The 27,464-nt window shown below is 43.5% G+C and overlaps 1 protein-coding gene across 2 annotated transcripts; it reads right to left on the bottom strand.

The window, feature by feature from the left end:
- Window positions 1-12,303: 12,303 nt before the first annotated feature.
- Window positions 12,304-22,605, bottom strand: LOC127558239 (zinc finger protein 883-like). 2 transcript variants are annotated; one of them, XM_051991470.1, is made up of 5 exons: window positions 22,516-22,605; window positions 21,034-21,128; window positions 20,189-20,315; window positions 17,370-17,456; window positions 12,304-15,224 (listed from the first exon to the last, which is right to left on the bottom strand). In XM_051991470.1, the coding sequence occupies exons 2-5, from the start codon at window positions 21,073-21,075 to the stop codon at window positions 13,462-13,464; spliced, it is 2,019 nt and encodes a 672-aa protein (XP_051847430.1). In that variant the 5' UTR covers window positions 21,076-21,128; window positions 22,516-22,605; the 3' UTR covers window positions 12,304-13,461. The 2 variants fall into 2 exon arrangements, with proteins under 2 accessions (XP_051847430.1, XP_051847429.1); XM_051991469.1 differs by lacking the exon at window positions 22,516-22,605 and having other exon boundaries at window positions 21,034-21,308.
- Window positions 22,606-27,464: the final 4,859 nt, after the last annotated feature.

Here is a 27,464-nt window from a genome sequence, read left to right as displayed (position 1 = left end):
GATAGAGTGGGTGAACCTCCCAACATAACCAGAAAAAGCCTTTCTCTTTACCCAGTGTTTGTAGGTAGAATTTTATTAAAGGCCATTAAGTGAGCAGTACAATTATCTGGGATAAGACCTGACAACATATACATCTTTTATACTAATGCACAAATTAATGTGTGCTGTGAAACCATCCCAGAGTGGCAAATTTTATTAGCCATGGCTCCAAATTTTACACACAGGTCTCCATTGAAGATAATCAGACTATTACATAATTGGCGATGGATTCTTGAAGAAAAGGTTTCTAAAGTTCCTTTTAAAGGACCAACTATCTTTACAGATGCATCCAAACATAATATTTGCACTGTATACTCTCATGACTTAACTATAAAGAGAGTAGTCAGAACTCCTTTTCAGTCCACTCAGCAGAATGAATTGTATGAAATCATTCTAGCTCTTACTTATTATCCAGGAGTTATAAATATAATATCTGATTCAGTCTATTCAGTAGGTGTGGTACAAGGAATCATCACAGCCCAAATAAAATTTGTAGCCTCTAATATATATCAGCTCTTTAAGAAACTTTAAGAGCAAGTGAGAAAGCATCCAGGTAAGATTTATATTTTACATATCCACTCTCATAGTGGACTTCCAGGTCCCATTTTTGATGGAAATTCAAAGGCAGATAGCCTTCTAACTATGCTGGCCAATACTTCTTTATTTCAAGAAGCCCAGGAATCTCATTCTAAATATCATCAGGCTGCTTGAGCTTTACATTTACAATTTGGAATAACAAAAGAGGAAGCTAGGAGCACAGTAAAAGCCTGTACAGCCTGCCTTCCTTTCCACACTCCTACACTGCCTCTAGGGAAGAACCCTCATGTCTGAGACCCAATGAAATTTGGCAAATGGATGTGACCCATTATAAATCTTTTGGTCACCTGTCTTTTATCTATATTTTGGTAGACACCTTTTCAGGATTCACTTTTGCAATACCAGCAGCAAAAGAGACAGCCCAAGTGGTCGCTAAATTCCTTATCCAAGCATTTGCAATGATGGGTGTGCCACAAGCAATAAAAACAGATAATGGACCTGCATAGACTTCTTTTTTTTATTTTTTTTAAAAAATAACTTTTTATTGATAGAACTCATGCCAGGATAATTTTTTACAACATTATCCCTTGCATTCACTTCTGTTCCGATTTTTCCCCTCCCTCCCTCCACCCCCTCTCCCAGATGGCAAGCAATCCTTTACATGTTGAATAGGTTACAGTATATCCTGAATACAATATATGTGTGCAGAACCAAACAGTTTTCTTGTTGCACAGGGAGAATTGAATTCAGAAGGTATAAATAAGCCGGGAAGAAAAACAAGAATGCAAGCAGTTTATATTCATCTCCCAGTGTCCTTTCTTTGGGTGTAGCTGTTTCTGTCCATTCTTGATCAATTGAAACTGAGTTAGATCTCTTTGTTGAAGAAATCCACTTCCATCAGAATACATCCTCAAACAGTATCATTGTTGAGGTATATAATGATCTCCTGATTCTGCTCATTTCACTTAGCATCAGTTCATGTAAGTCTCACCAGTCCTCTCTGTATTCATCCTGCTGGTCATTCCTTATAGAACAATAACATTCCATAACGTTCATATACCACAATTTACTCAACCATTCTCCAATTGATGGGCATCCATTCATTTTCCAGCTTCTAGCCACTACAAACAGGGCTGCCACAAACATTTTGGCACATACAGGACCTGCATAGACTTCTAGACATTTTGCACACTTTTTTGCACAGTATAAGATTTTACACACCACTGGCATATCCTTTAATCCTCAAGGACAGGCAATAGTAGAGAGGAGAAACAGAGAAATTAAGATGCTCCTCCAAAAACGAAAGAAAGGGGGAGCCACAGGTAACCCCAGAGAATTTCTAAGTCTAGCCCTTTATGCTATCAATTTCTTAATTTTTGACAAAGATGCACTGGCTCCAGCAAACAGATTTTATAAACCACCAGAAGGGCAGTGTTCAGAGCTAGCAGCTCCATTATCTTTAGATAATTGCCAGGTGATGTGGAGAGACCCAGAAAGTAGTGAATGGAAGGGACCGGATAGGTTAACAGCTTGGGGGAGAGGGTTTGCTTGTATCTCTACAGATGGAGAAGGGATCAGATGGGTGCCAATGAGCCGTATTCACCTTATCCATCAGAGAGAGACTGAGTAGACCCTTGAAACAAAGGAGAAGACCCAAGAAACATTGGGTGGTTCTGTTGCTGACTGTGCCCACCACTGAAAGAGCATGGCAGTTATGACATTTGAATCATGGACAGCAAAAATTGTTGGACTTCAGAACCCTCAGGAATCACTGGATTCTCTAAGAAATGATAAGACTGTTGCAGGACTTCAAAATTGCAGGAATCATTGGATTCCCTAACATATAAAAAGACTGTTCCAGGACTTCAAAAATTTTCAGGGATCATTGGATTCCCTGACACATGAAGCAATGGACAATAGATTGATTTTGGACTATCTCTTGTCTGCTGAAGAAGGTGTATGTGTGACTGTTGTTTACATACCCTCCTTCTAGGACTTCTGGAAATCTTTTACAATACCATGTTGATTTATATTGTTTGTTATACCCCTACTTGCATATACAATTAATGTTTGTTACACCACATTGAGCCTGCACTGACTGTGGAGAGAGTCATCACTAATAGCCTGTGTGTTGCAATCCCCACTTCCCTTTGGTGCTTTTCATATCCCTTCCTGAGATGTCAGGGAGGGCGTGATCATCTCCTGTTTAGTGCTTTCACCTCCCTTCCTGAGAAGTCAGGGAGGGCATGACCACCTGTGTTCTAAAACAAAAGAAAGTGGGAGATGTGATGGACTGAAACTGAGTTGATACATGGTTTGAGCAATTGGATAGTACTCTATTAGCATATGCTTGGAGAAAGAATGGCCCTGACCACTACTCTGTGCAGACTTGGATCTGTTTGGGTGAGATTGGGTGGAGGATTTAGAGGGTGGAGTAGGACAATCGAGGTGGTGAGAGGTGGGAGAAGAAAGAGGAGATTCCTGTGTCCACGAGCTCTCATCTCCCTTTGATAAAGAATAAAAATCAAGGACTTTTGCTTATCCTGACTCTAGCTGATTTTAAAGTATCCAGGGTGCTAACGTGGTCATCACACTGCACCTCTATGCAGTCCCTATCAGGAGGCTTCTGAATCCCTTCCAGAACAAGAACTTATCTCTTTAATTCTGTCTCTCTCACCTGAACCAAATCCTGAGACTCCAAGCTTTTTTTCTTCTCCTTAGGATATTGATTCTAACTTCTGCCCTTTGGAAAAAAACAGCAGATTCTCAGGGAGAGACAGACAGAGCAGAGGTGCCTCTTTCAATGTCAGATCTCTCCCAGACTGCAGAAAAACCTGGCCATTACTCTGAGGACCCCACCTAGCCTTTTGAGTGATCCAAAGTCCTGCCCTCCTTGATCTGTCCTGGGGAGATGTTAATATTAAACAATCTGCCTCAGATATATGGATGAAGCTGCAGAAGCCAGATTTGGTCCCTCAAATTTCTCCCTTAAAAACAACTGTTGGGAGTCTTTAATGATAGGGATCAGCTTGCAGCCGAGGAGAGAGGCCACAGAATTAAAGCGAGATGTGGAGAAAAGTCACTACTCTTGGCTGCTATTTCTGGGAGCTACAAACATCCATGCTTTAAACTCCCCAGTCCTTGTCCTGAGTTCGAGTAGGAGGAGCACTGGAGGAGGGACTGCCTACAAGGGACAGCTGCCTCCCCAGTACCCTGCCCTCTGGCAGGAATTTGGGGTTTGGTCAAGCTTCTTCTTACTCCAACACAACACTGACATCAGAATCCTGGCTATCTCTGGATGCGGGCAGTAGGACCATTGAGTTTGTTTTTGCTTTAGGAGGGGCTTCTCTTTTACTCTCATTCTGGCACTCTGGTCTCACCTGCTTCTCCCACCATAGAGTAGGGATTGCAGGGGAACTCAAGAACTGCTTTGAGACCTCTCCTCTGCCTTGCCAGCTTGGTGACCTGTCATTTAAATGGTCATTTGTTATTATTCCCTCCTATCCTGCTCCCTTATTAGGGCGTGATTTAATGGTGAAATTGGGGGCTCAATTTTCTCTTCTCAGATCTCCAGAGAAATTTTTAAGCATGAACTTTTAGTTAGAGAGTTGAGATTTTGAGAAGTTTAACTTCAGTCTTATGTTGGGGATTCTCACACCTCAGTTCTCAACCACTAGAACTGCATCAATACCAAGAAATTAATTTTTTTAAAACCTAGAAAAAATGGAAAAGAATCTAAAACATGCATTAGAAAACTGATTGATCTGGAGAATAGGTTGAGGAAAAAACATGTAAGAATTGTTGGACCATTTGAGAGTTATGATTTAAAAAATCTGGATATAATATCATAAGAAACTATTAATGAAAATTGTGCTGAAATTCTAGAACAAGAGGGTAAAATAGAAATAGAAAACAACCTACAATTCACTACTTGAAAAAGATTCCAGGAGGGAAGTTTCAAAAATTCCAGGTAAAGAAGAAAATATTGCAAGCAAAAAGAGAAAAACACAACAATTTAATGCAGAGAGACAATTAGGATTTCCCAAAACCTAAAAACTTCTACACTAAAAGACTATAGTTGGAACATTATATTTCAAAGAGCCAAAGAGTTGGGACTGTGATCAAGAAATAACTTTCCCAGCAAAGTTGAGTTTAAAACTGAATGGAAAAAAAAGGGGGGAGGGGGTAACAAACTGAAAGATTTTCAGATTTGGATGAAAAGAAGAAAAAAAGACCAGAACTCAATGGAATATAGAGGAAACAGGTGGCAGTAGAGGGTTGTAAGGATTGAAAGCTCATTCTCATTGGATCTGGATTAAAGACGGGACAACATATCTAAAAGGGTACAAAAGTCTTCTAAACTTATAAAAAAGAGGATTTGGGGACAGGATAAGGGAGAGGCATTTAGAAAGATGTATAGATTAAGATTTAGAGGTGTGTGGGAGAAGATGAAGAAGGACTTTTACAACAGTATCTAAATTAAGATTTAGTAAGGTGGAGGAATAGTTTAAGGGAGGTTCTCTTGGAGGAGTAGGTAGTAAGTAAATAAGGGAGGGAAATTCACAAATAGTAATTATAATAATGGGATAAAACACCCACAAAATTGAAAGCAGAATGGATTAAAAATCAGAATTCAACAATATATTGTTTACAAAAAGTACTTAATGACAGCTATACATAGAGTTGAAATTGAAGGTTGGAGTAAAATTTTATTATGCTTCACCTGATACAAAAAAAAAAAAAGGCCGGGGTAGCAATCAATCACAAAGTGATTACATTTTGATAAAAGATACCACAAACAATGAAGCAATATCAATAATGAACCTATTTATACCAAATACTATAGCACCTAGTTTTAAAAAAGCAAAGTTAAATGAATTACAGGTAGAGATAGACAATAGAATTATAATAGAGGGAAATTTTAATCTTCCCCTCTCAGAACTAGATAAGAAATCAAGGAAGTGAATGGAATTTTCGATAAACTGGATATGTTAGATATCTGGAGAGAACTGAATGGAAACAAAAAAGAATGTACCTTTTCTCAGTAGTTCTTTACAAAGAACTACTACATCTTTATAAAAAGTGACCATATATTAGAATAAAAAAAATTATGGTTAAAGACAGAAAAGCAGATATATTAAAGTACCCTTTTCAGATCACAATGCATTAAAATTATCTTTCTAGTTATAGGGTCAGACTATTAAGAAGGACTTTGGGAAGAATCTTGCCCACAAGACCCCACTATGATTGTCACAGGACAATCTATTTTCTTTACCTTTATAAAGACAGACAATGGAGGCATCCTTGAACTTCTGGGACATAATCTCCTCTTGTCATATAATCTGGAAAATTACATTCAGCTTTCATATGAACAATAGATCCCCAACTTTATAAATCTCAGATGGACTAGAATCAGCACTTGGTGCTTTACCATATAAAAGTAACCTAATAGCATTCAAAATGTCTTCAACTGAAACTTCAGCTAGGAAGTAATTGATGATAATCTATTGAGAACATTATGGAAGTGTTCAGCCCCATCTTTCTAGTATCATATTCATATCAATAATCAGTGTAGGATCATCAGCTCTGAGAAGTTGAGATGCAACATTGGTCTTTGGCCCATAAATAGCTTTCAGTGCATCATAAACATGCACTGAATTGTTACGGATTTTCACTATCAGCACAGAACTGAATTTCCTCTGCTCTTACTGAGTCAAGAATCCTGCATCTCTCTAAATTTTAATTGTACTTTACTTTTGATAGAATTGAATGCTACCTTCTTAGAGATGGATGAACTATCCTGCTGATACATCTTGTGGAATTTTCATTTTTCATTTAGCAGCTTCTGAATTTCCTCATCATTTTCATGCCAGTCTTGAGATTTGTGAATGTTCTGACCCAGATGAGCAAACGCAGTGCTATACATTAAATTCCTAAAAGCTGCCTCTTCCTTTTCCATTCTGTTGTAGCCAACTCTGTGTTGGCTCAACTTCCTCCCAAGTTAGCAACAAACTGTCCCCTTTCAGAGAAACATTCTAATCTGTTGACATTAATTTTTCTAGTAAGTCTTTTTGCCTTGGGGTGACCATCTTGTTGAATGTGAATATTCAGCTTGGAGAGGATAAGTCTATGATCTGTCCATTACTCTGAACCACACATTGTCTTTGTCATGCCCACATCCTATCTGTCTCTTCTTATAATCACATGGTCTAATAAATGCCAATATTTGCTATGAGAGTGCATCCATGAAGTTTTATTGCATTTAGATAAACAGAATTCAGTGCTGGTGATGACAAGGTCATGAGATGCATAAGTCTTCAATAGTAAATGAGCACTATTGTTTCTGTTTCCAACTCCACTCCTCTCAAGGTATGTCATGTCTGATAGTCTGATAGTCTGATAATCTGAGCCTACTCCAGCATTAAAGGCATGCTTGTCATATTTTGGGACATTGATGACAAAGGTCTCCCAGTCTTCATAAAATTTTTCTTTGATCCAGTCAGGATTTGTCATGGTTGGGGTACAGGTATGGATGATGGTGATGGGGCATTTTCCTGCAAATAGCAATTGGATTGTCATGAATCTGTCATTAACTCTTTTTGGAAAGAATATGAGCTTATTTACTAGATTAGTTTTGGTTGCAAAAGCTACACCAACTTAATGGCGTTCCCTTTCACTGCAGCCACTCCAGAAAAATGTGTATACAGCTCCTACTGAAGTAAGCAGGTCTTTATTTCTCAGTCTTTGTTTCATTCGAGGCTACTATTTAGCTGCAATACCTGTTGATTTCTCTCATAACAAGAGCTATTATTCTTTCAGGTCTACTGGATTTTGTGTTGTCTATAAGTGTGCACATATTCTATGTACTAATGGTGAGTGGAAAGTGGAATCAACTTTTCAGAAGTTTTTGAACATTTTTTAGTGTCTCGACCACAGAGTAGGAAACCTGCAGGATAGAGTTAAGATGACTAATGATGACTCAAAATGCAGTGGACGACCTTGGTGTTTTCAACATCTAACCAAACTCTAAGTGCTCCACAAGACCTGCCTTCATGGCTGTTGGAATAAATTGTTCTCATCCACCCATTCCATCAGGGTAAGTCTTTACATGCTTAGGGAAGACACTCCCCTAACTCACCATAGAGTTTGAGACCCCTTGGTTACCCTCAACCTGGTTTAACATAATTAATCATATATAAAAAAAAATTAAAATCATGTGATTGTATCAATGAATGCAGAAAAAAAAACTTTTGAGGAAGTATGACACTCCTATTAAAAACACTTGAAAGTGTATACATATATATGTATAAATGGATTTTTCATTAAACTGATAAAAAATCATCTAAAACCACCAGTAAGCATGATCTGTAATGGGTTAGAAGTCTTCCCAATAAGATCAGGTGTGAAGCAAGGATGTTCACTGTCACCAATATTGTTCAATACTATATTGCAAATCCTAGCAATAGCAATAAAAGAAGAAAAATAAATAGAAGGAATCAGAATAAATGATAAGATAATAAAACTATATTTTTGCAGGCTATATATGACATACTTAGAAATTACTAAAGACTCAACTAACAAGTTACTTGAAACAATAAATAATTTTAGGAAAGTAGCAGGATATAAAGTAAATTCTAGAGGGATTCTTACAGTCACCCAAGTCTGGGATGAGCCATTTCTCTGAGGCAGTACCTCCTCACAGTTCTGGGAGATCCAACTCTTTTGTCCCTCCTGCAGCCAGATCATTCAGATGTTCTTGGAGAAGTCTTTCTTTGAGCTTTTTTCTCCAAGTTCATATTCCTGGTTTGGAGTGATGGGGAAAGAGGAGAAAGAGGAGAAGCATCCCTGACATTCCCTCCATTCCAGAAGGGACAAGAACAGAAAACAAAGCATAACCTGTCCCCCCTCCTTCCCAATATCTCCTCACTAAGCTAATCAAATGCCAGTCTCTGAGGAATTCAGGACCGTGGACAGTGCCTCGAGGAGCTGGACTCCTCTGTCATAGTGATCCACAGGAAAGAGAGGACAGGGAAGTGCAGAGACTGGATGGGCAAGACCACTCATTTCCATCATCCCCATCCAGGTTCTAGTAACTGGTTGTTTTTCATCATTGGCTTGATTTCCATCCTGTTCCTTTCCCTGGCTTCTCAGCCTCTGGCATCTGGATGAACCAGTGCTGGGCTCAAGGGATCAGGATGGAAAGCAAGGAAGTGCCATCCAGTGTTATCACAGCACTAGAAGCCCTTGGGGCTGCCATCCTTTTGAAGACCTCAGCCCAATCTGACCTGGAGGATATGAGACCAATGACCTTCAAACCCAGGGCGCCAGGCTCTGCCTGGTGATCTTTTCCCAGTGGACACTTACCTTAACTCTGGCTAGGATGGCTCATCTTTTCCATTGAGTTCTTGTTTCTTGCTTCCCAAGGACCAAGACTCCTTATCCCAAACCTCAGAGGCCTATGTCACTGTCCTACTCCCAGTTGCCTGGTGTACCACTCTAGGACTTCAGCTGGCACATTTTCAAAAAGATTCAATCTGGCCAGGATACTTTGTTTTCTTCTTGGACAGAATAATTAGACTGATGTAGATGTAGGCCTAGGTTTTATCAAACTTAGATAATCTTTTATGCTATTATAGAAAAAAATGAAGAAACACAGGCTAGATCATTGGTTCTCAGAGTGCAGTCCAGGGATCCCAATTTACATTTTCCCTCTCCCTCTTTATTAGATAATGAGCTTCTCAATGGTATGAATTGATTTTCACCTTTCTTTTTATCCTCAGTACTTGGCACAGTATATAGTAAGATTTTGTACAGATGTGTAGTGGCTGTGGTACTTATGTATTGTATTTACTATGTAGATACAAAATAGGTGTTTAATGTTCATTGACTGATTTAACCCTCTTTTAGAATGACTATTTTCATGAAAAATACTAAAATAGTTTCATTTCTTTTTTTTCTGTTGCTATACATTTCTTTTTACTTATTTATTTTTATTATAGCTTTTTATTTACAAATTATATGCATGGGTAATTTTACAGCATTGACAATTGCCAAACCTTTTGTTCTAATTTTTCTCCTCCTTCCCCCCACCCTCTCCCCCAGATGGCAGGTTGACCAATACATGTTAAATATTTTAAAATATAAATTAAATATAATATAAGTATACATGTCCAAACAGTTATTTTGCTGTACAAAAAGAATTGGACTTTGAAATAGTGTACAATTAGCCTGTGAAGGAAATAAAAAATGCAGGCAGACAAAAATATAGGATTGGGAATTCTATGTAGTGGTTCATAGTCATCTCCTAGAGTTCTTTCACTGGGTGTAGCTGGTTCTGTTCATTACTGCTCTATTGGAACTGATTTAGTTCATCTCATTGCTGAAGATGGCCACATAATGGTTTAATTTCTAATAGTATATTCAGCATAAACAAAAGCTGTTTAGGGAGGGCTTCTCATTAATTTTTAATTTTAAGGGTTCCTAGAAAAAAAATTTTAAGGGTTCCTGAGATTTAAAAAAAATTGAGTTAGATCATACAGCAATAAGACAGATTGATAACTGGATGAATAGCTAGATCCAAAAACTCATCCTTTGTTCTTTAGTCACTTAATTATATCTGACTTGTGATTCATTTGAAGTTTTCTTGGCAAACATGTTGGAGTAATTTGTTATTTCCTTCTTCAGATTATTTTATAGATAAGAAAACTAAAGTAAATAGGGTTAAGTGATTTGCTCAGGGTCACACAAAAGTAACTGAAGGCAGATTTGAACTCAGATCCTTTTGATTCTAGGACTGACATTATAGCTATTTTATTATCTAGCTATTCCAAAGACACACAATGAAATCAGCAGTGTTCCTCATCTTTATCAAATTTTGCAGATGATATAGAACTGAGGTGAGGGTTTTGAGGAGAAAACAGCTCACACACTGAATGACAATCAGGACTCAGAAAGCCCTTGAAGCGATTGGACATAGGACCAAAGTCAGTAAGATGACATTGTGTCAAGTCTCATTCTTCAATCACACACACACACACACACACACACACACACACACACCCTTCTTCCCAAGTACAAGTGGGAGACGTAGGGCTAAATCACAATTTGATTGAAAAAAAGGCCTTGAGTGGACTACAAGAGCCACCAGCATCATAGCTCCATGAGTACAAGATCGTGGTCAGGAAAGTTCAAGTGATCTCAGGCTGTACTGACCCAGTTAGAACATCCCTTGGAGAGATTTCATTTGAGATGTGGGGCTCAGTGCTGGTTGCCAAGTTTTAGGAAGGCCATTGAGAAGTTGGAGAAAGTACACAAGGCAGCTAAGATGGTATAGGAACTTGAGGTCATGCCCTGTGGAGAATCAGGCAGCTAAGGAACACAGTGGAAAACTTGAACCTGGAGTCAGGGAATTCTGAGTTCAATTCTAGCCTTAAACACTACTGGGTGATCTTAGGCTAGTCACTTAACCTGTTTGTCCCCATTTCCTCATATGTAAAATGGGAACATTAATGTCATCTACTTCTCAGTTTTGGAAGAGGAAAGTGCTCTGAAAACTTATGATAATAATCATCATTATTGTTGTTGGTAACTACAGGGTCCAGAAAACTCAGTCAACCCTTCTTCTGTTCCATATTTAGTTTCTGACATTCCTGGAGGTATGATGCCCTTATAGACCCTGCTTCTCTTCCTTGTTGGTCTCTAGATTTAGGGTTATCAGCAAAGGCAAAAAATGGCAAAAATAAATGTCAGAAAATATTCACAAGCAATCCAGAAGGGTCAAAGATGAAGATAGATTTCCTCTGGATGAGGAGGTCCTCTTCATGCTTCCATTTGTAATTGACACTGTGCTTTGAAAATCAGACCCCTTGGACAATAGCCATAATCCCTCAGAGCGGTATGCTCTAGCCATTTACATAGGAAAACCCCATATATGCATAATGAGAACTATCCAATTATGAAATATTTACATGGACAGCCTATAATCTGCACATGAATGGAGACTGAATATGGCTAATTGCTTTGCCCCACCACCAGAAGCCTCCTTTGTAACAAAGTTGTTAGGCAAAGTATTGGCCATATTTGAAAATGTACATCATATTCTGTAGCTGGGCTCTATCTACCACCTTACTAAGCAAATGGAGGAAGAAAGCTTCATTGTCACTCTTTTGAGGTTGCAAAGAATTCTGAAAACTTTTAGAATTGTTTTCCTTTACATTATTATCAGTCATTCTGCTTCTTTTTTCTTTTTTTTAAAATATCCTTTTTCCCTAATCACAAAATTTCTCATGGGACAAATCATTCATGGGACAAACATTCAAATCCATTAAAACATCATAGTTTGCTTAGCCCAATCAACCATCTATCCAAATGAACAGTTTTAGAGTACCATAAAGTTGATTTTATGCATATTTTATAATTGGCAGGTATGTGGTAATACCCTATATGACAGGCTACATTTATTCTGGCCCCTATCAATTATCCAGATATACAGTTACAGTGTTTGTTCTAGGTAAATTTGGCTGTATGGCAATCCAATCAACACTACTATTTTAGAAAAAGATTTGTACACTCAATTGCCCTGTGACTACTCTCTGGAGCAAAACATCTCTTCCAGCATCTAACTATTCTGTTATTTCCTCCCATTAGAACATACACAATTTGAAGCCAGTCTTCTAATTGTAACTCTGCTTGCTTTTCTGTATAGGTATTCACAGGACTAAGCACATCTTCAGAATTTAATAAATGCTTTTTTATTCATCTATTTGTTGGGAAATGACAGTTCTTTTCCTAAAGCCACAATGAAATAATACATTACAAAACATTCTAGCGTTGTTTAGGCTGATGTGACATAACTGAAGAGGATTTGAAAATTCATGGGTTTTTTATAGAACAGAAAGTTTTCTAAACTTACATGATCACAAAAGTCTTTTTTGTTTTGAACAAGTAAAGGTGTAACTTCTGATTGAAGGGGTTTATCATGTTTCTTTCTTCAGTATAAACTAATGGTTGAGCATAATGTTAACTGTGGCAGAAGGTGATAGGTTTATTTCATTCATGAGTCTCTTCTCCAGTGTAGATTCTTTGATGTAGCATAAGCTTGCATTGGCAAAGCCTTCCCACGTGCATTCCAAACAGAATCTCTTCAACAGAAATGCTCTGATGTCAAATTCTCCATTCCATTAAGAGGTCCGTGTTCTTTAGAATAAAATTTCTCTAATATGAATTCTGTGAAGTCATGTAAGCTCTGCATTTGTAGGGAATACGATCCCACATTCATATATTCTTGAGTTCTCTCTCACACAAACTCTGCAGGACTGAGTGAACTGTTCTCTCAGGAAGGTCTTCCTCTGTTAATGACGTTCATAAAATTTCTCCCCAAGAGTTCTCTGATTTGGGGTCAGTTACACACTGAAGCAGAAGGCCTTACCGAATCATCTAACATAGGGCTTTTTCTGATGATATCAAGAATGCTCTGTGCTCTGGAAGAAAGCCCTTTCCCACTTGTGCTGCTGAAATAGTTTCTCTCCACCATATTTAGAGGAGGCAGCATGATTCAGTAGAAAGTTACTGGACTTGGATCATGAGGCCTGAATTCATACTGCCCTCACTGCTGGGACTCCTGACATGGCACTTCTCTCCCTCGGCCCCATTTCTTTAATTATAAATGAGGAGACGGATCTGATGGTCTCTGGGGTCTTCTTCCATTCTAGACCTACGAGCTTATATCAGGCCCTACGTGCACTCAGGCAGGCCTTTTCACCCTCAGTGGAAAAAAAAAAAACTGTTAGGTAAAGCATTTGCTTTTTGCCTCACTAGGCCTTCCATGTAGTTATTCATCAAGTTCCTCTCCAATGTGAATTCTCTGGTGTTGGGTGAGCTGTGTGCTCAGGCGGAAGGCCTTCCACAGTGATTGCATTTGTAGGGTTTCTCTCCGGTGTGAATTCTCTGGTGTTGGGTGAGCTGTGTGCTCAGACGGAAGGCCTTCCCACACTGACTGCACTTATACGGCTTCTCTCCAGTGTGAATTCTCAGGTGGAGGTTGAGCTCTGTCTTCACACAGAAGGCCTTCCCACACTGACTACATTTGTACGGTTTCTCACCAGTATGAATTCTCTGGTGCCGGCTGCACTCTTTGCTCAGGCGGAAGGTCTTCCCACATTGACTACATTCGTACGGCTTTTCTCCAGTATGAAGCCTCTGATGTCTCGTGAGCTCTGTTTTCACGTGGAAGGCTTTCTGACATTCGTTGCACTCGTAAGGCCTTTCCCCAGTGTGGATCCTCTGATGTCGGGTAAGATCCGTCCTGACAAAGAAGGCCTTCCCACACTCGTGACATTTATGAGGCTTCTCTCCGCTGTGAATTCTCTGGTGTTCCACAAGCTGTCTCTTGAGCCCAAAGGCCTTCCCACACTCGCTGCACTCATGCGGCTTCTCCCCAGTATGGATTCTCTGGTGTTGCAGGAGGGGTTCTCTGCGACAGAAGGCCTTCCCACAGTCACCACATTCGTAAGGCTTCTCCCCAGTGTGAATTCTCTGGTGACGGGTGCGGTCTTTGCTCAGGCGGAAGGCCTTCCCACAGTCACCACATTCATAAGGCTTCTCCCCAGTGTGGACTCTCTGGTGGCGGGTGAGCTCTGCCCTGACGCGGAAGGCCTTCTCACATTCCCCACATTTGTAGGGCTTCTCTCCAGTGTGGATCCTCTGGTGTCTGGTAAGATCTGTTCTCACAGAGAAAGCCTTCCCACACTCGTCACACTTATGGGGCTTCTCTCCCGTATGAATCCGCTGATGCTGAGTGAGGGGGTCTCTCAGACGGAAGGCCTTCCCACAGTCTTTACATTCGTAAGGTTTCTCGCCAGTGTGAATTCTCTGGTGTAGAGTAAGATGTCCTCTCTGGCTGAAGGTTTTCCCACATTCATCACACTTATGAGGCTTCTCTCCACTGTGAATTCTCTGGTGTTGAAGAAGGGGCTCCCTCAGGCGGAAGGCCTTCCCACAGTCACTACATTCATAAGCCTTTTCTTCAGTGTGAAGCCTCGGTTCAATAAGTTTTATAGTTTTGGGGTAATCTTCCCCCAAATTATTACATTTAGGGGTTTTTTCTCCAACATCAATTGACTGATAGGAAAGAGTAAATGGCCGGAGACTGATGGTTTTTTCTTGTTCATTATGATCATGAGATTTCTTTCCATGATAGAGTCTTTGATACTCAGTAAAATCTAATTTAGAATCAAAGGATTTCCCACATTCATTGTCCTGAGAAAACTTCTCCTTCGAGCAGAATCTATTACATTTCCTTGAGTCTGAGGATGAAATGAAGCTTTTTGTGAGGTCATTACATCTGTGAAGATTCTTTTCTATAGATATTTGTTTTGGAAAGAGTTTTGGTTCTAGACTGAGGCTTTGGCTGTTTTTATTACATTCACTGATTATCACATGTTTGGAAGTTTGCTTTTGGAGGATTCTTACTTCCTGGGAATTTTTGTTCCTAGTGCTCTTCGGTTTTCCTAACAAGACATCAAATTCCCAGGGTTCTTTCAGGCTGAAGACGCAAAGACTAGACTTTGTGAGTTTGTTTGTGGATGAATGCTGCACAGAAATGTTCAGATTTTGAGCTGACTCTCTGCATTTAGGCCCAGTCTCCCCATCTGAAAGAGATAAAAAATGAATAAAGCAAAACAATCAGTCCTGTTTTATATATCTTGCAGAAACAAGTCCTGTCAAACGTCTAACAGTAAAATAATGAAACCTCATTTTCAGGCTTTTAGTTGACAACAACAACAACAACAAAACTTTTCAGTGAGATTCATGATGATGTCGTAAGGGAGACAGAAGTGTGATTTATTTTTAGAAGAAAGCACTGAGACTTGGAGTACTTTAGTGACTTCTCTAAGACCATGGAGTTAATTGGGAGCTCACGAGCAGAATATGGGTCTGCTCCCTTCCATCCTCATGGTCTTGCCATGCTCTGCTCTTCTCCTTTGGCAGGGATAGCTCACGACATCTGAAAACATTTAAAGCTGGAAGTGGTCACTTAGGGAGGCCTTAGAAGGCATTCCTGAATTAACTGGGAACCTGACTGGACTACTCTGTAATTTTATTTCAAATAAGATTCTAAAACTTTATGCTTAGAGAGCAGGAAAAGAAGAACAACTGGTTGATTAACTTTTCTGCATCTAATGGGTAAGGTAAAAGGGATTTAGGGAAGGACACAGTGAACCTTAAATACAAGCTATTTTAGAAGAAGGGACTAGTTCTAGATGATCTACTACAAGGATTACAGCATGTCAGAGTATATAAGGCTCAGACCAGGTGACTTCTGTCTGTCCCAAAGCAACATCCCTGCATGTTGGGAGTTGGCTCCCTTTGGGCTGCAACACCTGATCTCTAATCCAAGGGGGAGAAGAGGGAGACCTTCTCCTTTTTGGTACCCGTGTCCTCTGGGGGCAGGGAGAGTGACTCCCCATCTAGGTTGACACAAGGCAATGTTCACCTCCTGTTGCCATTCTGATCTCCTAGCCTCAGTATGAGAACCTTCCCTTTGACCTTAGCTCTTTCCTCTTCTATGTCTGTCCCTTGAGGAAGAAAAAGGTTGAGGTGTGGGGGGTGGAAAGCTTCTGCTATGTGATTTCCTCCCTCATCTCCAGTCTTCAGAAAGAAATGGCAGTAGTGAAACAGGGCTTCCCAACCAACTATGCACCTTCCATTTATGCTGTATTTGTCTCTAGCCTGCTCTCCTACTCTCATACCTGGTCATATCCTCCACGTCCCAGAAATTCCAAACCCCTGTAGATCATCATCCAAACCTGACTCTCCAGTCTCCATCATCTGGTTCCTTATTCCTACCCCCCACCTTTGCTGTGTCCTCTGAAATGCCTTTTCCATAGGTAACAAATGCCCCTTCATCCCAACCCTGTCTCCCCGCTCCTTCCATCTTCTAGCTATTACTGAAGTTCGGCTCCTTCATTGATGTCACAGCCTCCCCAGCTGAGCTTTCCTTCCTTCTCCTCAGCTCAAAGGCCAAGGCAGGAGTAAGAATCCTCCCCGCTCCCCACGGCCACTTCCTTACTCGTTGCTGGCACCTTCTGTCCTCAGATTCCCGGGGTCACTTCCCTTGCTTCCTCAGGGAGGAAGCTACAGGGTGCCTGGCTTTTCATTTTTCTTTCTTCCTACCAGCGCACTTCACCCTGCATACTGACTCTCGCTCACAAGCTCTCCCCACCACTCAGTTCCTCACCTTCCTCACTTTCCATGACCTATTGTTTCACTCTACCTCGGCACAGACATACCCTCTCCACGTTCAAGAATCTGAAATCCCCATATCTGACCATAATCGATTGGTGTCCCCTCTTCCCTGGTCCCTCCTACCTCACCCTGCTCTACATCCTCACTGGGACCTCGGATTTCTTGACCCCTCAACTCTCCCTCAGGCCACCTCCCCTGCACATCAGAAGATTGGCGTTCAAATGCCATGCTGCTCCCCTCAGAGTGTTGTTTTAGGACGTGATTCAGTTGCTAAGATTGGTATACGTATCTAAGTGGCTCTCAGTAAAGCAAGGATCCTGAGAACCACTCCCCTAACCCTGCTCTCTCCCCATTTCTGGGGAGCACGCTTTCTGGCTGCCCCCCATGCCTGGAATGTTCCCCGGCATCTGTCTCCAGGTCCAAGGGCAGCATCTCTTCCCCTGAGACAGCAGGATGCACTTCCATGGGAGTGATGGGGAAGGGTTCTCCTAGCCTCCGCAGCCCTGGGGGGGCTCCTGTTTCCCTTACTGACCAGAGGAGAGGCTCACCTGAGTAGGTGCTCTCTGAGTCTGGCCTCCAAGAGGCTTCTCCTTGTTCAAACTGGTAAATCACATCTGGTTTGGAAACCACAAGTCCTGCTCAAAGGAAACAAGAGTTGTCTATTAAAGGCACAAAAGGTTCCAACCACCCCAAAGTCCCTAAAAATCAGCCCAGCCGGGAGGATGAAGAACCCATAAGAGACACCGTTGAGCTCTTCTCCCTGTTCTAGGACATTTACAGAGCTCCAGAGCAATGTCTTAGAAAAGGATGGGCCGCTCCAGCAGGGCTGAAGCTGGGGCCACCTCTGATCTCTCACTGTGGCCCCCAAGGACCCAATCAGAAGACAAACTCAACTCTTGAGAAATGAAGACCCGGGTGCCCAGATTCTGGAACTGAGAGAAAAGCAAAATCCTGGGTCCAAGGAGAGGCTCCCGGGCCTAGGTCAGGACAGGGCAGGTGGGGGCTTTCAGGAGGAAGACATCCATGGGCTAGCATATCAGAGGGGACCCAGGACTAGCACACTTACAAGAATTTGGCAGGGAGGGCCTGACAAGAGCACTAAGCCCTAGGCCAGAAGCCGAAGCTGGAAACCTGGGTTAAAAATCAAATTCAAAACTCATGAGCAAAAACACATTGTAGGGACCCAAGGATCAGGTAGCCCTGTAATAAGCCTAAGGAGAGATCCACACAAAGGACGGCTTGGCCACAAGGACACAAAGGGAGGTCAGGAGAAACAAAGGTAGGGATAAACAGTGAAATGAGAGCTGAGGGGGAAAAGCCACCCCCAAAATGAAAATTTCCCGAGCAGTGGATGCCTGAGAGGTAGACCAAAGCAAAGAGCCCCCACATGAGGCAACCAGAAACATCAGAACAGCAAGTTGACAGCTGGAGAGTCACTACCTGGCCCCGCTGGAACCCCGATACCCACTCTGTGTGGCCCATTTCAAAGAACTGAAAACTCCCCCAAAGCCCTACAAAGGCCTCAAATAAAACAAACACCAGCTGCCTCAGTTTTTCAAGTCAAAGAGGCTACAAGCAGGCAGAAAAGAAGGATCTGGGAGCTAAGCCATCAGCCAGGCACCCCATGGAACTCAGACCAGACATCTGGCACATTGTGGACCTGCAAGAGAAAGGCTCTCAGCCAAGACTCAAAGTTCTAGAGCGGGGCACTCCAGATGAGGTGACATGAGGGTGGACTGCTGTATCCTCATCAAGTCAGGGAAGAGGAAGCAAACCATGAGAAAGGGCACCTTGCTTTTTTCTAAATGGGACAGAAGAAGGCTGGAGATGCATATCAGTGGGAACAGAAAGAGCTGAACTGGGGGCTCAAGAGCCACAAGTCCAACAAACTCCCCTCATGGAGGCTGAGTGACAGGAGGACCGCTAGGGACCGCAGTCCAGGCTGGCCAAGGAGACTCAGAAAAGCCTTGTTCAATGCTAGACTCCTATCTTCTTTTTCTCTGTAAAGAGGAGAAAGGAAAATTTGTAACTGCTGTTGAATAATCATAGAGAATGTGAACGGGCCAAACTGACCCATAAAAGAGAAGAGGGCAGGCAACAGACTAGAAAGCCAAAGACACAGAAAGGTGGAGATTGCTGCAAGGGGAGAATGGGATGGAGGCTCAGGGTATGCCCCACAAGCATGAGTGTATTGTTAAACTGCTCATGCTCCATGGAGTGGAGGCTTGCTCTGCTTTTTCCTGAGGGGTCTCACTTGTCTACAGAGCTCTACACCTCAATGTGACCCCGTGAAGCTGCTTCAGCTCTGCTTTAGCTTCTTTATCTGGAAATTAGGGCATAATCCTTCCTCTCAGGATTCCTGTGAACACCACAGGATCTAATGTCTCTAAAGGACTTAGCACAATGCCTGGCACATAGAAGAATAAATGCTTGCTCCCTCTCTTCCCCCCAAAAAGTAGAGAAACAGTATATAGTGTCAAGAGAATTGCCTGGAGATACCGAGAGGTATTCAATAAATGAATCAGTGTGCATTTGTTAGAGAGACAATTTATTTTTAGACCTACTATGGGCAAAAAAGATCTCTGGAAGGAGAGAGTAGAGCTGGCACTGCCAACAGTGCCAGGAAAGAAGAGTTTGCTCCTGATCAAGGGGAATGTACATGTGGTAGTGTCCACATGGACACCAGGTGCCAGGAACCCAGGAAAGGCCATCAGTGGAAGAGAGAAAATGGGCTGAGCAAAGGTGTGGAGATGGGAGATGAGGATGGCCTTGGCCAAAGGCTTTCAGAATGAAACAGAAGTTTTATTCATTTCCATATCTACTCCTCAGGGCAATCGGGAGCCCCTGGGGATTACTAAAGAGGATGAGCTGGAACCAGGGTGGGGCCCTAAGGAGAGGATCTGCCTCTCCAGGTCCAATTCTAGGCTGACCTCCCATCTTCCCTGGCCCAACGCAACTCCTTGTGTCTAGAACTGACCTTGTCTCTTTCCTCTCCAAACCTGCCCATGGCTGTGGAAAACATACTGTGCTCTGGGAGGCCACATCCATCCTCTCCCTTCTCACCTCAACCTCATCTCCCCTCCCCAACCTGTTCTCCAGACCATGAGCCTCCAGGATTCCCAAGTGTCCTCCTGCTCAGTCTCTACCTGCTTCAGGGCTGAAGTGCCCTTTACCCGCTTTAGAGGCTGCCCTTCCCCCTCCTTTTGAGTCCCTGCCAAATCTGGATATTCCTCTAAGGCTTGCATCTGCCTGATAAATGTCTGCTGACCAACTGACCGAATCCCCTGGCCAGAAGAAGAGGACCCTCAGGTCTCAGCACTGGAGGGGGGCTGGGATGCTGAGTCTGAGGCCCGGGGGCTCTCCTCACCCAGGTAGAGCAGATTTCTGTAATTCTCCAGCATCACGTCTCGGTACAGCTCCTTCTGAGAAGGGTCCAGGTAACACCACTCTTCCTGTGTGAAGACCACGGCCACATCCTGGAAGGTCACTGGCTCCTAAAATACCAAATGAATCTGTTTATGTTTCTCTGGGAACCAGCCCTCCAGTGGCCCTGGGGATGAAGGGGAGAGGCCAGAAATTGGGGGAGAGGAAGGTCGGGGAGCAGCCCTCAGTATTCAGGCTTCCTTCTGATGCAGGCAAACATGTATCCAAACCCTAAAACTATGGGGGGGAGCACGTGACAGGAGCAAGGGCTCTGGATCTGAAGTCAGAGGCTCTGGATTTAAATTCTCTTGGTTGACCTCGGGCAGATCCCTTCCCTGCTCACCCACAGCCCAAGGTGTCCCATTCTAACCGCCCCTCTTCCCCAGTTCCAGCTCTGATTCCATGGAGGTCATGGACGCCTGCATTGTGGGCGGATGTCAGCTCTGGCAACCCCACTTTTAAGGCACCACTTTCTGGACCCAAGGGTAAGACTTGACAAGATTCAGTACCCCTGAGTCCTCCTCTTTTTTGGTCCAGGCCTTCAAGGCCCTCCTGATATTCTGTCCCATGCTGATTCCTGGGAGGACTGGTGAGGGAGTGCCCTTCCCCCTCACAGCAGAATGGTCCAAACACCAGCTGTTGTGAGCAAAGGGCTCCTGGGGTTCAAATCTTTGCTCAGAGCCTCAGTTTTCTGTTGTTTAAAAAGCTGGATTTTCAGTTTGTCCAGAGTGTATGTTGGGGGGGGAGGGGAAGGTGAAGTGGAAGAGATAGATGAAAGCTACTACTCACCTGAGAGGTACGGGCTTTAAGGGGCCCGGGGCCGGGGGCCATTCCCACTGGCAGATTTATTCCTCAGGGAAGAGCAGGGTAGAGCTTAGGCAGAGCTGTGAGGGGCAAGCAAACTGTGAGCAGGGGGCCCCCCTGCACAACTCCCTGCCACCTGGACTGGGACACCCCGACTGAGACACCTGGACTGGGACATCGCCAGCCCCTTCCTCTTTCCCAACTATACAGCACCTTATGGAAGTGAACTCAGACTAGATGCTGGGAGAACACGAACAAAAAAGTAGCTTTGCCCCTCCACTAGAACACCTCTGCCAGAATGGTCCACACCAGGGACTGGGGGCGGAACCCCTCACTCTCACATGGCAGCACCTTGACCTCTTCTGGGCCAAGTTCCTGGAGGAGAAAATGGGGGAGGCCTCGGGCCCCCAGGACGCTGGGAGCAACAAGGGAACACACCCAACAGAGAAAAGGGAGAGCTACTGACAAAAGGGGATGCCGGGGAAGCTCTTGCTTGGAGAGGAGGAAGAAACCTGAGAGGCAGACAGGAAGCCCCAGGTATGCCTCTGTTGGCTGTAGGTGGGAACAGCTGGCACCGCAGCCTGGGTGGAAAGTCAAACAGGACCAGTAGACTGGGGCAGGGGGCGGGTGATAAGCTGAGGAATTACGCAAACACTGAATCGGACCAAACCAAGCTGTCGGTACCGGGATTGGAGACAAGACTCACAGGACACGGTGGTGACTGTGGCTCTCGGCTGTCAGGCGAGACCTCTGCGCGGGGCACCAGGCCTGTGCCGTAATTACCTCGTTAGATCCTCACAGCAGACAGGGGGAGGGAGGAGCTATTATTAGCCCCATTCACAGATGAGGAGACTGAGGCAGTCTGAGGCCCCATTTGAATTCAGATCTTCCTGACTCCTGGCACTCTCTAGCTAAAATCTGCTAACTGGGTCCATGCAGGGGGTGAAGGAAGGGAAGATCTAGGTAGAGGGAAGGGGGAGAACCAGCTGAAGAGGTGAAGGGATAAACAGCACACACACAAAGCAGAAGGTAAAGAGGTACAGACGGGAGGGATGGAGAAGGCAAGGATGGAGGGATGGGGGATGGAGAAGAGAGGGATGGAGGGATGGAGAAGGCAAGGATGGAGGGATGGGGGATGGAGAAGAGAGGGATGGAGGGATGGAGAAGGCAAGGATGGAGGGATGGGGGATGGAGTAGAAAGAGATGGAGGGATGGAGAAGGCAAAGATGGAGGGATGGAGGATGGAGAAGGAGGAAAGCAGAAGGGAGGGTCAGAAGTGGCGCAACGAGAACAGAGGTAACCAAGGAAGGAATCACACAAATGGGGGGTGAGGAGGAAGCCCACGCTAGGGAAGGGGTGCGGAGGGGGCAGGGGAAGATCACGTAAGGGGAGCCACGAGACACGGGGCGCAAGTCAGACGGTCAGGTAAGAGGAGCCAGGCAGAGGGAAGGGAAAAGTCCAACTGACCCCTCCGTTACAGGCCCGGATCCTGGAGCCGCCGGAGGCCCTCAGTGGACAGAAACCACGGGGGTAGGACCACCGCCCACGAGGCTGCGGAGGAAGCGGAAATTACATAGTAGCACATCTCCTCCTCTCTCCCTCCTCTTGGAGGTGCATATACTGTTTCCATGACAACGGGCCAATAAGGGAAGGAGGCTGCTGCTTCGGATCACAAGGCTTCCTGGGAAATGTGGTCCCCAACCCTGGGCTACTTGTTCACGCGTGCGCACTGCTCCGTTCCCCCTAGGTGAGGTCCCAACTGCTCCTGCTGGGGGTGAGGGGGTCCCCAGCTGAGCTCCCGAGGTCATTTTCCCTTCCATGTGACCTACCCCTGTCCTCTGCCCTTCAGGGGCAGAGATCCTCTAGGTCCCCAGGTGTGCCTCGGTCCCGTGCCGACCTCCCCCACTTTTCCGGGGCTCCTGACATGGCTCTGGGCTTTGGTGGACATCTAAGCTGAGCTCTGTCCCACCTTAGTGCATAGGGACCCCCTAGCTCTAGGGACCGAGCATCTTGTGGGGGGCGACCACAGGAGAAACTGAGGCACAGCTTTGAGCCAAAACCCACATTTTATTGGAGTCGGGCTTGCATACTCAGCAGAGCCCAGACCTCCCATCTTACCTGAGGTGCTACCTTCCTTCAGGGAACTATTTTTCTAGGGTTCCAAGTAAACTAAAAATAGAACAGCCTTTCTCCGGTTACTATACAATGCGTAGCTAACATATGAGCACCTGCAGGGGCACAAGTGCCAAGATGTGCAGGGCAGGAAATAGTTCCGCTGACCTGATGGTCATGAGATGGGGAATTGCCCCTTTGGGTGGGGCAAGAGGAGATGGCGTTCTGCTGGTTCCGAGCTGGTTGAACCATCCCTAGATTAGGCAAGCGGAGACAGTGCATCCCCAAGAACACTTCTGGGGTGTAGAAGGCCAGGGGGTAAGACTCCATTCCAGGTTTTGAGTATTGTAGAAGGCCAGGCAGAGAAGTCCTGGTTATGGATGCTTCCAAGTTTATTGATCAGACACACAGATATATACACCTCAAATGCTCATAGGTTTGCTACAAAGTACACTCTTTTAAAATTTCTATAGCCTAACAAAATTCTGCTCTGGTGTAATGATTAAACCCCTTAAGCCCTGGATCTTGGGTACTTAGAGATGTGAATAGTTGAGATCCGCATCAGAGTCAAGTTTGGTATCCCATTATCTCAGGTAGCTTTCTCCCAAATACCTTTAGTCTCCTTGTGGACATTCTTTCCTATCCCCAATTTCAAGGTTTAGCTTTTAATCCAAAGAGGAGGGTTTGCATTTTGCTTCAGTCGCTAGATTATTAATTTATTATATTGACAAGCAGTATCTGCTAGTTCAATAAGGGAGTTGTGGTGAGCCAAGTTACTGTAAGACTCAAGACCTGGAATGGAGCCTTACCTCCTGGCCCTCTACACTGGGGGTCTGTCCACCACGCCAGCATGTAATGTGGGCAAAGCAGGACAGGGATGCTCCCTGTCAGTGGTCTTTGGAACTGCAGTCACACCTGGTGGCAGACACAAAGAATTCCTATTGTGTAAGATCTGCAAAAAGCCCCTCCATCCCTCTGTATCTATACAAACCATGAACTACATATTCTTAAACCGGTTATTGGGTGATTGGCTAGATAATATTATAAAGTGAATAAAGGCTAACCATCATTGCCCCCCAAAAGTCATAATGGACTGATTAATACTGAGTGGAGTTTGAATAGGGGCCCCCAATAAATCAGCTTTCTCCCCTTCAATCCATAGCAAAACTTGGAGGGTGATCCTCCACGGAGGACACAAAATCCAGGAGAAGGCTGTTCCCTTGCTGAAATGCAAAGGTAGCACTGGAGAAGAGGGAAATGGCTACAGCTTAAACTGATTGATAACAGTAATTTGAACTATATGTATATGTATAAATAAGGTCCTACAAGAGGTATGAATAAAACATGCCCTACAGTTCTATAGGGCATTTGATCAAGGGAAGTAGCACGCAGTATGATTTGTTTTAGCAATAGCTTCTGCTGTCCTATGCCTTTTGAGAAAGTGAAGCAAGCTGGTTAAGGCAAACAGCTGCCCAGATTTGTGGAAGTAAGGAGGGGAATCTCTCCAACTCACACGTAGAGCTGTATGGAGATGATCTCTGTAACCTAGAGAGTGAGGGAAATAAGCAACAGGTGAAGCAACAGGTCAGAATCCATCAGCAGAAGTATCACTCATTCTTGTCAGTGGTGAAGGGAAAACCAGAACAGAAGACTGAAAAATAGAAATTGAACTCCCAAGTATTGAATGCTTAGGTACAGTAGAACCAAACATCATTGATGAAGAAAATGACATTGCTGAAAATGATGTGCTAACTGGAACCAACATGATGTGGGAGATGACAGAGATGGTAAAATAGATCTGAGGATCAGGTTGCTGTTCAGGTGTTGAAGGCTTGGAGGGTTCAAAGGGCATTCCACAGGGAAACATTTCTTTAAATGGCATGCAGCACAAAAATGGCAGACAGGCACTGGGCAACTGCTGTCAAATGGCAGAGGGGGTAATATGTCATCATTAAAGCACTCTTTTTTCCCCTTGAGGCAATTGGGGTTAAGTGACTTGCCCAGGATCACACAGCTAGAAGTGTTAAATGTCTGAGACCAGATTTGAATTCAGGTCCTGCTGACTTCAGCGTTGGTGCTCACTTACACTTTTTTTTTTTTTTTTTTTTTTGGATAACTCTCTTTTATTGGCCAGAAGATTGATCAGGTTTTCCAGATTTATAACAACACTCTGTGGTACACACACACACACACACACACACACACACACACATTTCCCCTATTAGAGAAGGCATTCAGTTCCCCCACTTCCTGTGATTTTCACTTCTCCCAGAGGTCTATGTGGTCTGCTTTGTTCATACTACCAGTGAAGAGAAAGGTCTCGCTTGATTTCCATCCTAACCTAGTTCTGTCCTTCAGTGTTCTGGGTCCATGAAGGCCCCCCTCAATGCTGTTATCCCCTACAAGCCTCACTGGGATCCAGGGATTCCCTCTTCTCCGGGTGCCTCAGGAGACACTGTAAGCATCATCCCACTCTCCAAGGGAATCCTTCCAGGTGACCAGATTCTGAGGCTCACTTACACTCTTAAAGAAATTCCAGCAACTGTCAAATACTAAACCCCCTAAGAAGGGCCATAGCAGTCACCACAAATCACACAAATAAGAAGCAGTTTTAATGAATAAATTAGCATATATCTTGTCCCAGAAGAAAATAAAGGACAGGGGAAACAGGAGGTAAAACAAAAGCAGGAGTTGCTTCTCTCTGACTACAGGCAGGCTGCTGCAAAGATGACTCTGGTCTCAAAATAATTTCCAGCAATGTTTCTGGAACAAGAATATACATTCTCTATCATTTCAAAACTTGAAGAGTGAGGACTAGGTAGTTCATGAGGATGCAAAGAGGGATCTCAGATTGTGATTTAAATCCTCTGGTGGAACAGCTGAGGGAATTAGATCTGCATTGGAATCTTGAATCTGTTTAACCGCCTAGTCTCCTGTGGAGTGATTGGTCACAATCACAAGTTCCATACCATCCTGGTGGGAGGGAAGAAAAAGCGAAATAATAAAATTATTCCAGCAAAAATAAAAAATCATCCAGGAGTTATAAGGCAGTTCAGGGATCTTGACAGTTATTATTAGTAAGATTATGTAAGTAATAGTGGCAAAAGAAACATTATGATTATCATGCAAGCGTTTGGTCAGTACATCTACAAAAGAGGAAATGTTATTAACATCAGAGATAGTAAAAGTAAAGTTCCACTTTAGTGAGTTGCCCACAAATATTCCAGAATCGTCAGTTTTAGATTTGTTCATAGAGAAAGCAAAATCTAGTATGGGGTGAGCTACTGACAGGGAAGGAAGTCGAATATTGTAACTCATTTGGGTCATATGAGTCAAGAGATGGAATTTTACCTAAAAATACTTAAGAAGCCTAATCCTCATTGGAACTGCAAAATCCCGTCTGAGAGCCACCCAGGAGGCATCACCAATGGTATAGGGAGCATGTGCAATAGAACCAAATGGGCCAACAACGGGGAGGGGATTTCCTAGTATCTGGGGCATAACATGTTCTGTTTCAGCAGAGTTCAGGTGAGTTCTTCTAGATAAGTTGACATATTCCAACACCCACGTTTTCCAGTTCCATTTGCTGGACCAATTTTCATCCTATGTGACCACGCATTCCAATACTATGATTGTTTAAAGCCCATTCATTTTTGAAGGTGTTACCACCCTCTATTAGAGGTGTGGTCTTCGGAGCTTGGTCACATCTGGCGCAAGGTAAATTTCCCTTCTTGGCAGCAGATTTTAACCACCAAACGATTCCTGTTTTAGTTGTGCTTAAAAAAGGTTTAAGTTCTTCAAGTTTCTGCTTAGCACCAACACAAATGAGGGCCCTGGCCTTTCTAGGGACACAAACGTGCCTGAGGGAATTTTAAAAATCACAAAGAATTTTCAAAATTACATTCAACAATAGCAATAGATTATTCAAAATATCCATCAATTCCTCTTCTTTCCTTGAACTATGGATCAGCCTCTTGAGGATTTCTGACAGAGCTATTACTTGGTGCAATTGGGAGAAACAAAAATACTTTGTAGGCAGGATAATGCCAACATTTCCATTTCAGTTGTGTTGAACCCATACTTCTCCATGAGGTTCCTGCTCTTCTGCAATCTCATTCTCCTCAGTGTTATTATCATGCTCACCTGTTTCACAGCATTTCTCTGAAAGTTCTTCTGGTATTTCACTTGCAGTCGCTACTGTTGACATTTCTAAGGGACTAACACTCGCTACAAAGGAATCCTCATCTGTCAATTTATATTTGAAGAGGGCTGCATGAGGAAGTGTTAGGCTTGAGATCACATTA

Source organism: Antechinus flavipes, chromosome 3, assembly GCF_016432865.1.
Source record: "Antechinus flavipes isolate AdamAnt ecotype Samford, QLD, Australia chromosome 3, AdamAnt_v2, whole genome shotgun sequence".
In the NCBI taxonomy this organism is placed as follows: Eukaryota; Metazoa; Chordata; class Mammalia; order Dasyuromorphia; family Dasyuridae; genus Antechinus; species Antechinus flavipes.
The sequence above is the reverse complement of the archived record's forward strand: the minus strand, read 5'-3'. Positions and strand labels throughout refer to the sequence as shown.

Coding starts and splice junctions, on each gene's coding strand:
- LOC127558239 (XM_051991470.1), bottom strand. CDS start 21,075: ATGGCCCCCGGCCCCGGGCCCCTTAAAGCCCGTACCTCTCAG. Junction 20,316..21,033: donor TTAAAGCCCGTACCTCTCAG/GTGAGTAGTAGC, acceptor TTGGTATTTTAG/GAGCCAGTGACCTTCCAGGA. Junction 15,225..17,369: donor CTCAGAGAGCACCTACTCAG/GTGAGCCTCTCC, acceptor TATCTCTTTCAG/ATGGGGAGACTGGGCCTAAA.